Consider the following 12582-nt stretch of genomic DNA (forward strand, 5'->3'; position numbering starts at 1 on the left):
AAAGTGACACCTCAGGTGTTCGGTGGAGAGCTCAGAAGGGCCATATCTTAGAAGTCTGCTCTAGCCTTAGAATAAGGGCTACTCTAGTCCCACCCTGCTGCTGCTGCTGCTAAGTCACTTTAGTCGTGTCCGACTCTGTGTGACCCCATAGACGGAAGCCCATCAGGCTCCCCCTTCCCTGGGATTCTCCAGGCAAGAACACTGGAGTGGGTTAAAGCCTAAAAGCAAGTCCAAGTTGGAGCACACTGATGAACCAATACATTAAACTGCCTAAAAGAAGAAAAGCAATACTCTTTGAGGAAGATAACAAAATCCAGACTCTCCAATAATGTAATATCCACCCACATGTTCAGCAAGCAGTAACAATAACCAGACATGGAAAGGACCAGGGAAATATGACCCATAACCAGGAGTAGCAACAACAAAAACAGTCCAAAGAAACAGATTTTGAGAGGACACAGACACTGGCATTAACAGCCAAGGACTTTAAAATAGCTACTATAAATATATGCGAGAGGGAGTTCTCTGGCGGTCCAGTGGTTAAGACTGTGCCTTTCAATGAAGGAGGTGCAAGTTTGGTTCCTGGTTGCAGAGCTAAAATCCCACATGCTTCATGCCCCCAAAACCAAAAAATATAAATGGGAGAAATACTGTGACAAATTCAATAAGTACTTTTAAAAATGGTCCACATTAAGGAAAAAAAAAAATCTTTAAAAAATATATGCAAGATTTAAAGAAAAAGACAGATATAAGGAATCTCATCAGAGAAATGGAAACTATAAAGATAAAAGAGAACAATGAAAATTCTAGAACTAAAAATTATAATATTTAAAATGAAATTTTACTGGATGGGCTTAACAGCAAATTGGACACTACCAAAAAAATTAAAAATTTCAGTATATTTGAAAACAGGTCAATAGAAGCTATCCAAACTGAAAAAAAGAAAAAGGACTGAAAAATTAAACATAGCCTTGGTGATTTATGAGATAATATTAAACAGCCTAATATATGTATGTTTGGGATCTCAAAGGAAAAGAGTAAAACTGGCACAGAAATGATTCTGAATAATGGCCAACATTTTCTAAATTTGATAAAAACTATAAACCCACAGAACCCAGAAGAAGTTCAATAAAACACTAGCAGTATAAACATGGGGAAAAAACCCCAACAATACCTAAATATCCATCATATACAAACTGCTACAACAAAATAAGGCAGCCAGAGGAAAAAAGGCACATTACATATAGGGACCAGTGATAATAATTATTGACTTCTCATGAGAAGCTAGAGATCAAAAGACCATAGAATGACATATTTAAAATGTTAAAAAAAAAAGTCAACCTAGAATTCTTTTTCCAGAGAAAATATCCCATCAAATGACGATAAAATATAGACTTTCCAGATAAAGTCTGAAGAATTCATCACCAGCAGACCTACACTACAAGATATGTTAATGCTTTCAATGCATGTGTTAATGTGTGCTCAGTTGTGTCTGACTCTTTGCAACCCATGGACTGTAGCCCAGCAGGCTCCTCTGTCCATGGAATTCTCCCGGCAAGAATGCTGGAGTGAGGTGACATTCCTTTCTCCAAGGGATCTTTCTGATCCAGGGATCAAACCCAAGTCTCCCACACTGCAGGCAGATTCTTTACTATCTGAGCTACTTCAAAGGGAAATGGCACCAGCTGGAAATGAAGAAAAGAAGAACTACATGAAGAAAAAGAAGAACTTCACTACATGAAGAAGAACTCCAAAAATGTTAAATACTTACTCTTAAAAGTATTTTAAGACAATACAAAGTCTTGTTTTTATTAGAAGAAAAACAGTTGACTGTTCAAAGCAAAGACACTAACAATTTATTACAGCTTATAACATTTGGAAAAGCAAAACAAGAAAAAAGCTTAACAACATTATCATGAAGAATGGGAAGGGGTAAATGGAAGTATTCTGTTGTTAGGTTTTTAAGTGGTATAACATGAATTCCAAGCAAACAGTGTTAAGCAGAAATAAATATGAGCAAGCTGAATTCTGTGATGTATACAAAAGACACTATACCAGAACTAAATTGGGTTTAATCCTACCAAAGTGAGGTGGTTTTATCATTTAAAGTGGAGTAATTCACTGTTTGCAAATTAAAGGAGAAAAAGACAAATAATCATATTGTTTTTCCTACTCTAGAATTGTCCTTTTCCATCCTGACAAGCTAACTATGAAACTTTCGTGAAACTTTTAACCAGGTCACTTAGAGATGCTTATGGTTGACAAAAGATGGCAGGTATCACTAAATGATCATGCCTCATTCTCTTCTGCTGAGCCTCTCAAACTTTTTCTCAATACAGGTATCAGTTATCAAATGAATGGCAATAATACCTAGAATCTGTTTATGATCCCTGGTTTGGATCAGAAGAACGAGAATGTGGAATGAAACTTCATCAGAACTCTGAGATCACTTAGGAACAATAGGTTAGAAGACTAATACTATTATAATAACAGTAACAATTATGATGACAAGTAATGAATCAATGCTACCAACTGCCTACCTCTAGAATTTTTGTATGAGAAAAATTCCTTATTGCTTAGTAGCAATCTGTTTTTGGATATCTGCCATTGAAAGCATTCTTGATATAGACTTGAAGCCTAAACTGAAATCTGAAAGATGGGTGAGAACGGACAAAATTTTGCAGAGGCACATCATGATCAAGACAGAGATGAGAACTTTGGTGAGAAGCAAGTGGTTGGGGAAAGAGGAATAGGAAAAAATGTGATAAGAATATCCAGAAGGTAATGAGTTTTAGAAATTGTGTTATGTGAACTTGATCCTAGGGGCAGTGTATAAATGGGAAGTCACTTTGGGGTTTTAAGGGTCTGAAGTATGAAAACTAACATAACAGAATTGTGATTTAGAAATATCATTCAGTAGCTGAAGAGAGCATGCTTTGGAGAGGAACCAGACTATAGGCATGGCAATCAGTTTAAAAAATGTCATTATGATACAGGTAAGAAAAATGTTGGTCTCTGGACCACACCGGTAGCAATGAAGATAGAAGGAAGTTAATATACCCCCAGTGTTAAGGGAACAGAATGGCAAAGATCTGGTGACTGGTGCAAAAATTAGTATAAAGAGAGGGAAGAGCAAAGAATGATTCGCACTTCTAGTTTACCTGGGTAGCTTATGGGGTCCATCAGATGGGACAGAGGAGGGAAATTTGAGGGACAGGGAGAAAAATTTCAAAGATTCTGAAATCTATTTTTGGACAGCCTTGAACAGTCTCTTCCAGAGCTGAATTCATCTTAAGGAATGGATGAAGGGCTCTGTATTGAAGTATTACAGCTTTAACTCCACTGTCTGACATTTAATAGAACAACGTGTGTGTGTGTACACTTATGTGCTGGAAATGGGATGTATATATAGGGGAAGACAGACTAGGTTAAAAGGGTGAAACTATTTTTTTCCCCCCTCAGGCAAAGAATTTACCTTCTGTATGTTGGTGGGCTGACCAAATCTGTGAATAAGCAACCGGTTCCATAGTGATTTATATGGATGAGCAAGAATGAGCTCCATGTGATGATGCTGTACCCATATCAGGTACTGACAAAGTGGTAGCCAACTTGAAAAGGAAAGGTTGTAAACATTTTTTCAGGATCAATCAGTAGGCTTTATTCCACCACATTAGCGTTCTGAACTGTGTTAGCGGAAGGGACCAGCATTGCATAAGGTAGACGACTGTGTTTCCAAGCCAGACAGGAAACAGGCAGGGGAAAAGTAACAGAGGTCAAGGAAGGGCCTCCAAAAATATGAGCAAGGTTAAAGCAACAATGAATGACAGTGAAGTTGCAGGCAAGGGGAGGAGGCAGTGACTAGAACTCTGAGAAACCTGGAGCTGTAGGAGGAAGCAGCAGCATTTGATAAAGCAGTGCAACAACTGCCAAACCACAGCCCAGAGGGAGTGGCTGAGGAAAAAGCTGCCCTGTGCTTTCTTTCCTCCTGTCATCTACTCCCGCTGGTGCCTCTCATGGGCTCAATCCAACTGGAAGCCAGAAGGCAAAGGAACCCAAATGTGTCATCTACAAAGGTCAGCTTGATGTGGCAAAGAACTGCATGGAGAAGAGATTGGGTCTGCAGGGGCAAAGAAGAACATTCCACATGAGAATTTTCTTTCTCGGGGAAAAACATTTTCCCCTTGCATTTATTATTTTTAAATTTTTTCTGTATGAAGATTATGCTAATACATGTGCCCAGCAATAAGGAGGATCTCTGGATACACCAAGACCTTAGTACTGACAATTCTTGAAGAATCTGTTCTTATGCTCTGTGATGACCTAGAATTTTATGGTCTGTTAAGCAGAGTATGGGTATATACAATATGCTTGCAGGTAAGATGCATCTGACAATACGAGAGATAGGGTGCTCCTAACATGGTATAAGTTAGAACAACACTGAAATAATATAATGAGGAAACTGAGGGCTGAAGTGAATGTCACAGCAGGGTAGGCATTCCATATAGTGTATTGAATGTTACCTCTTATGTCAGAGGGGAAAAGTTCAAAACTTGGCCTAGGCCTACAAGATCATTCTGGTATACTGGGAAAGAAGGCAGATGATACAGCCAGGTCAAAATGTGCATTAGGCCATTCTGCTGTGCTGCCAGATGTTACATGCACAGTCCACCTTCCCAGTGGTTTCAGCACCACTGAGCTGAGCAGATTCATAAAGCTTATCAGGAGTTTCTGTTATCTAAAGAAGACACTGCTTGAACCAGCACATACCAGGGTCAAGTTGCCCTTCAATCTAGACAACTGTAATTTCTTTGGATAAATGTCTTCATAAAGAAAAACTCTAGAAGTATTACAGGCATCAGAACTAGTACTTTAAGATCTACTAAGAATTCAGAAGATTGTGTTTAGCATGACTTTACATCAGTGGATAACAAGCAGCCAATCAATGTTTATTGGATAAAAGTAATACTTGTCAGTTGTGGAGTTTCCAACTTGGGGCATTTGTATCATCTTCTGTAAGCATCTCTAGGTGAGGGGAGAAAAAAGAGGTTACTGGTGTCAGCTTACATATTCTTTTGGGCAAGTTCTTCTTGATTGTAGAATTTTGTATATTAAAAGGAAGCTTAACAATTCTGGGGCTGATAGAAGGAAGGACAAACTTCATGTTCTGTGTTAAGTTGAGACATTTATTGAGTAACTTCCATGTGCCAGGTTGCTTAAAAAAAAATGGGCCCTGCCCTACAGGAGAGCTCAATCATATGAAGGAAACAGTGTAAATAGATATTTTCAATCTAATGGGGGTAGGTTCTGTTTTCAGACAGCTTAAGGCAAACTCCCTAATCATTTCAGATTTTCTCCAGTAAAACATTCTAAACTTAGCAATACTTTCAACTACCTGTATGCTATGGTAATTATGAGAGGTTCCCATGGCACAGGCTCTAGAACTCAGCTTTAAGGATAGAAACACCTTCTTCATCTATCAAGAGTTGAGAATTCTCTGTGGGAGTTGCCTCTCCATAAACTCACAATTCACTGATGTGTAATGTGAGCATTATAATGGGAATTACAACAGGGAATTAAGCTAGTTAGAGGACTGTGGTTACTTGGCTGCACAGAAAGGACATACACTCATGGTTGGTACCATATAAAGACCAAGTAACAAACTAGCAAGCATAGAAATGAATATAATTACTAAGTTCATCAAAAACATAACAAAGACTTGGACAATTTCAAGGGCCATCACAACATAGTAAGTTGCTGCTCTCTAATCATGAGACAAAAACACCATCTCAAGATCTGGAGTTTAAAAACAGACCTTTCTTAGGTCCAGAATGAATGGACCTTTTTTTTTCTTTTAAGCTTTTTTCCCCCTCAGCATCCTCCCACCCTTATCTATAAGTTACTTTAAAATTAAAAACTTTTGCTTTTGTGTATAACAAACTCAGGCTCCTTGCAGAAAACGGGGAAAAGTGAAATAAGGGACAAAAATCTAGCCCACCCACAGTTATCACATAAAGCTAACTTCTTGAACATTATGACTTTATTCCTAGGAGGTCAGATCTTTTCCTATGTATCACTACATGTTTTGTATCATGTTTTATGTGTTGATCTTTAGTTTTAAGACCTTCTCCAAGGACCTTAGGACCTTGCTGGTATCTCACAATGACTATCCACACCAGCAGTTCTCCTTAGTATGCTTCATAATCACTTAGAGAGCGTGTAGAACAGGCTGCTGGCCCACCCCAGTTTCTGACTAAGTATGGGCGGGACCTGAAAGCCGCATTTCTATTGAGTTCTCAGGTAATGCCAGATGCTCACTCATGCTGCTGGTTTAGGGTCACACTTCGAGAATCACAGAAAACTGAAAAACATAGAGACCAGTTGTTTCACCATTGGCACCATTAACACTTAGTGACACTATTTTTCTCTTAAATTGATTTCATTCAGAAAATGAGTGTAATTGGTCAGTTCATTCAAAGTCCAAAATGTATTCGTATTTAATAGGAACTGGGTGTGCTCTGACTAGGAGAACCTTCTAAGTGGTTTTGACTATAGCCACTCCACATTCCATAGTGAATTCTGAGCACGCAGAGGCCCTCGTTGGCCCCCAAATATTCCCCCAACCTCATCTTCCATTAGTCATCCTCAACTTTAGCATCAAAATATTTACTCATGGCTCCCCACACTTCCCTTTACAGATGCCCTTCTCTGTACCTGGAATGCTTCCCTTTCCCAGCATTCTTCCAATCAGACTTAAAACCACAATTCAAATATGCCTGTATGAGCTCTTCCCTGAAAACACTAAGCAGTATATCACTCCTTTGTGCTTTTAGTATTTTGTTCTTTATATGTTAATTAAAACTATGTTTATCTACCTATGTTAATTAAGTCACATGATCCTAAATAGTAGGTAGTGTGTCATATTCCAATTCAAACCACTGACAAGTTTACAGTGTGCTGAGTGATACAGATAAACAATGCCTAACACAACACATGTACATGTGTTCCTATAATAAAAGACGGTATAGCGTAATGGACATGTGTAGCAGACTTTGATGCTAAACTACCTGAGTTCAAACCTTGGCTCTGCCACTAGCAGTGTAACTGGATAAATTACTAACGTCACACACCTTAGTTATCACACCTATAAAACATGGGTAAACAGAGGTGCCCTCCTCAAAGGGCTGCTAGGCAAAAATGGGTTAATACATGTAAAATGCTTAGGGTAGTGCCTCACACACTTGCTCAGCAAGTGTTCACTAGTGTTATTTCTACACTGCAAAAGGTTCAAGCTGGTTTTCTTCTCAAGAAAAACAACCTAGTTGGGGAAAATGACAGAAAATTGTGAAAGATGTAACATAAAACAGAAAAGTAGGTATTAGATGTCAAAAAATTAAGCACTAATGAAATAAATACACATTCTCCTGGGATGACTATTTTAAATAAAATCGCACTCATCTGTATGTTTATGTTCAGGTGTGTTTGTTAAAAAATAAAGAAAGCCACTCTTAACACTAGGTTGAGTCATATGAGATTATTTTTGTAGTTCAAAGACCATCAAGTATTGGCATTAATAATTCATGTTTCAGCCTAAACTTTCTAGTCATACTTTGCTCTCAAAAACTGAAGATAAGCTCTTCACAGATAAATGTGGAAAAAGAGAAAGAAAGAAAGAGAATTAGATATTCTGTATAACAGCAGAAAATAAAGGAATTCGGCTTCCAAAGTACCTCTGGAGGATGGCTAATTCAACCCCATAAGGCTGTAACATACAACTAGGTCAAATGTCTAGGAGAGAATCTTAAGGTAAATATTTTGAAGAGAATATTAGGAATGCTTTTTTTTTTTTTAAATGAATTCAGAAAAATCTCCACTGTCTCTTCATCTTGTATAAAAATACAGGTATTGTATGTGATCTGTGATGAAGGAAGAAAGGGAAGGAAGGAGAGAGGGAGTGGGAGGGAAGAAGGAAAAGGAAGGGAGAAAGAAAGAAAAAGACAATTATATCCTTATTAGCCAACCTTAACATTTATCTATATAAATATAGTTTATAGCCATCAACTTGTAAAAGAGCACGTCAAACTTAAATGTTAATCAAAATTTTTTTAATAAAGAAAAATCAAAGGAATTATTTAACAAATATGCTCAAATGACAAAGATGATTTGTTTAGGAATCTTAATGATAGAAATGTTTGCTAAGAGTATCACCATTAAAAAAAAAGACATTCATTCTATGACTAGAAAATACCTCAAGATAAAAATATTAATTCAATAAGAAAATATTTCATATTTCTTTATCACAGAGACTGTAGATTTAATTAACTCATTTCTACTTAAGTTATGCAGTATACATTCCTTTCTCTAGATACTCATGCAAAAGAATAGGGAGTTTTTCTCAGAACAAGTCAGTGCCAACAGTTTCAAATCACGACTTAAGAGTCAAGCCTAGAAGAGCTTGGCTGGGAAGGCCATTTATATTCACCTGTACCCTGGCCTGATGTCAGCTCTCTCCTTTTTTATGGTTACACTCTATTACTAATGAATGGTTCTTTATACTGACTCAACAGACAAGTTACAACAAATGTATTTATAAATTAATATGATATCATTCAATGGGGAGGAGAGTACCTGGAACCTAACTGACACCCTGGCAGTTTTCAGAGAAACCACCTCATTCCAGCTAATAAATAAAAATAATATTTTACAAAAAGTATTCATGCTGCCTATGTGCTTCCTCTAAAATGCTGTGTAAGAGACTTAGAATTCAATAAAATTAGGATACAAAAAAATAATGAATACACCTTAAGAAATGTAAGAAGTGTAAGTGAGAACTGTTTCCTGTAATTCTAACCACATTACCTCATGAGTAACTTTCAGGACAATTATTGTAAAAAAACAATAAGTACTATAATGGAAATATAGGGATTCATTTATTACTTTTTGGTTTACAAACAAAGGCACCCAATAATGCTTCTATTTCTTATAAAAGACTATCAATTTACATTTAAAACAAAAAAGCAAAAAACCCTGAACCAGTTCCTACAGACAAGCACAGAAAAGGGATAGAAATAAGATTTTCCCTTCCTGCTTCCAAACTTTATTACACAGATTCAGAAAATGTTTATTTTATGCCATCCCCAAGTCAAAGAATGTATTGCAATGCTTCTCGGTGATGAGTTATTAAATATATTAATGTCGCCAAGTCAAGTTTACTTATAGTTACAATGACTTCACAAGTGACAAATGCATATGCCAGAATTATAAGAATCAAGAGTGAATGGTGGAAAAAAATGTTTAAAATGTAGCTTTATCAAATGAGTTAAATGATTATTATATTTATTTAACAGGCTATCCTGTTAAAATTTGAGTCTGTGTGTAAAAATATAATCAGAAAGAACTAATAAACCAGGTTGAGCAGATGACATCAATACAAATGATTTCTAAAATCTTTATGTTTGAGTTAAGCTCAAAATTAATTTGGTGAGGATTAACAACCTATGTATGTTCTGTACTAATTTTAAAACTTTTAAGTTCCAGAATGACATATTAATTTATTCATTAGCTTTCGTTTGACAAAAGAATTCTAAACACACAAAATTAATGCAGTGGCCTTAGCACCCTCCCAATTATCATTTCCTCAAGTTAGATTACAATAATAATGACAGAGTTCAAAGATACACACCTCCCATGTACTTCACATGCCTGCTAAAGTTGTACCTGATTCTTTTGCAAGATACAAAGATAATTCATCTAAGTATATTCAGCAGATGTATAAAAATCATACAAATGTTAGCATATTTTCAGCACATTATGGAAATGTATTGGATAGATGGAGCATTCAAAGGATAGAGCATCTATAGTTAATTATGTGGGCCACTTTAAATCAAAGGCATCATCATTTATTCCATTCTTAGACACTGCCATGGTCTCTCACACCTTATAAAAGGTATGGTCCTAGACCAGAGACTTCAGTATCACTGCAAAGAATATATATATATATTATATACATATTTCTTTTAAAATAATGTTTTAAAAGTTTTACTACAGAAAATCTGGCTTCAACATGGAAGCATTTTCCTTTTCAAGATTATACACCTGCATGGAAGAAGGTGATTTCCTTTACATTTAAGTTTTTCACAATAATAAAATAAACTTCTTATACACTGCATCTAAATTGACAAAGAAAATTAAGATTAAAGTTCTATATAACTTTTTGTATTGTAAACTGACTTCATTAAACATATTCAAGATACACTGTTAATGATCTAAATATAGTACAACTTGATCAGCTGAACTAGAACATGTTATGCTGATTTGTTAAACCAAACGTGTTACAACAGTAAAGAGAATTAACTACTATTAAGATTTAAAGGGAATTATAATGTATCATTAAAATATACATCAATTTTCTTGCTATTACTTGTTTCTATAACTCATTTCTTTCTAAAAGCCAAAACCACATGCACAAAAAATAAAAGGTATCTTTAAACTCATTCAACAGTTTGTTACTTTATGTGGTATGTAAATAAAGTTCTTTATTTAATCTTATACACATTATTTTATGCATTATTTTTCTTGAAGGAATTCAGCTCTCAAGGTCAAAAGTTAGTATGTGTTTACACACATATGAGAACATTTTCTTAATGTTATGACTACCTGCAAATACATTCTTCCATAGTAATATACTTTCAGCTTTAATTGGACAGTATAAGCCTTTTAAAGTCCTATTAATAAAATATATAAAGGGAGGAGAGCACAAGTATGATGAATTCCTCCCTGTACCCACATCTGCTTGTCAAAGTCTCAAGTAATCATCCAGCTTCAAAACATGAACAAAATGTCACAGAATTGGTTTTTATTTGGTCATAATGTGGTCAAGAAAAATGTACTCCTATTCTTCTCAATACTAATAGTTTTAGTGAATTTTCATTTTCCTTCTAAAAACACATGGCATATGCTGATATGGATTCTCAAACTCATTTAGATCCAGAAGGGTCTCTATAATAATATATAGTCTTCTGATTATGAAAGTAACTGATTGCTTATAGAAAATGATATGTATCAGACCTCTAATCAGAGAAAGAAGGAAAATGAAAATGTGTCTTTCACATTTGAGACCATTCAGTAACTTACAGGATGATGTGAAAATAGTTTGGCTGTAATTTTAACAAAACTAAAAATCACTTCAACTGATGATAAAAATCAAACATTGAAGAATCAAATATCTACCAACTTAACTAGTATTCCCATCCAAATAAATGCTTTCCACTGCACTAAATATTATTATTAGAAAATCACTCTATGTTAAGGCATATTTTAATTAGTATGTTCCAGAATTGCACAGTTATACTGGTCAGTGTTCCTAATCTCCCCCTCCTACCCTTACCCAACCCCTTTCCCCCAAGGATCAAAATGTTAAGTCATGGTTTTGGTGGCTATTACAGATTTGAGTTGGCATACCACAGTGTATTCACCAGGCTTTTATGAGCATACATTAAAATGTTACATAAAATGTACCATAATTTACTCCACATTCTGAGCTAAGATGGTTTAATGTCTTGACAAAAGGTGAAATGACTTAAGTACATTTTACATTTTATGCATTTAGACCACCATATGCATAGATGTTCTAATGCTAAATTCTTGTCTTCAGTATCTCATAGTGCTGGATGCTCGGAAATAAGACAGAAACTTGTAACACAGACTAACCACAAAGTACCAGATGTTTCTTGCCATTTGTGATCTTGCAATAAAAATGCGCCAAATCAGGATCACAAGGATAGTATTGAAACCGTAACGTATGTTCCTCAACCTGGAAAGCAGATCAAGAGATATATTGGATATTATCTTCTAGAAAAGAATATTGTTGGATAGCAGATAATTCATATCCAATTCTTAATCTAATCAAAGTTCAAATCCATATTAATTTGAAACTTAAAAATTAACTAGAAATTAGAAAGTTAGCAAACATCAAAAACACCTGACTGTGCACATTCTGGATAGCAGTCCATCAAACAATGCATTAATTCTATTAACAATAATAACACAAAGTTTTTTGTAACATTTGAGATGTAAATTTACTTGTTAACAAGTACTATTAAGCAGCCTTCTGTATGCCCTAAACTGTGCTAGGCAATAAGTCTGTTAGGTAAAACAGAAACATCTCTTGTACTTTCTGAGCTTATCTCATCTAAAAAGGGAGATTCATTACATATGTCATCCTACAGACAAAATAAATATTTTTGGACATCTTTAGCTGCTTACAAGTTGTCAGAAAAAAGAACTTACTCCTTAGTTATACCTGTCTGTCAAGATCAAAAGTCAACTGGTCAAGTCCTCATACCATGAATGAAACAAGGTACTTGCTCTACACAGGAAGACCCTCCCATTCTCAAAGAGCAAGATGCGAATTATCTTGCTCATGTTTCAAAACATTTTTGATGTTTTTTTAATGGTGTTAGAAAGGAATCTAAATTCTTTAGGCATGCCATAACATTGCATAAATTCCACTAACTTAAACAGGCAGTGAAAGATATAGGACTACAGTTGATCCTTAAACAATGTGGGGGTTGGGGCATCAATCTT

At 35.5% G+C, this 12582-nt stretch overlaps 1 protein-coding gene across 3 annotated transcripts in view; it reads right to left on the reverse strand.

The window, feature by feature from the left end:
* Nucleotides 1-8085: 8085 nt before the first annotated feature.
* FAR1 (fatty acyl-CoA reductase 1) overlaps nt 8086-12582 on the reverse strand; it is an 83680-nt gene continuing 79183 nt past the window's right edge. For all 3 annotated transcript variants that reach the window (XM_055423337.2, XM_055423336.2, XM_055423335.2), the window contains one exon: nt 8086-11809. In XM_055423337.2, the coding sequence (XP_055279312.1) occupies nt 11647-11809 (163 nt within the window). In that variant the 3' untranslated portion in view covers nt 8086-11646. The remainder of the gene's footprint in view (nt 11810-12582) is intronic.

Source organism: Moschus berezovskii, chromosome 14, assembly GCF_049115385.1.
Source record: "Moschus berezovskii isolate FMDL1 chromosome 14, NW_MosBer_1.0, whole genome shotgun sequence".
Classification (NCBI taxonomy): domain Eukaryota; kingdom Metazoa; phylum Chordata; class Mammalia; order Artiodactyla; family Moschidae; genus Moschus; species Moschus berezovskii.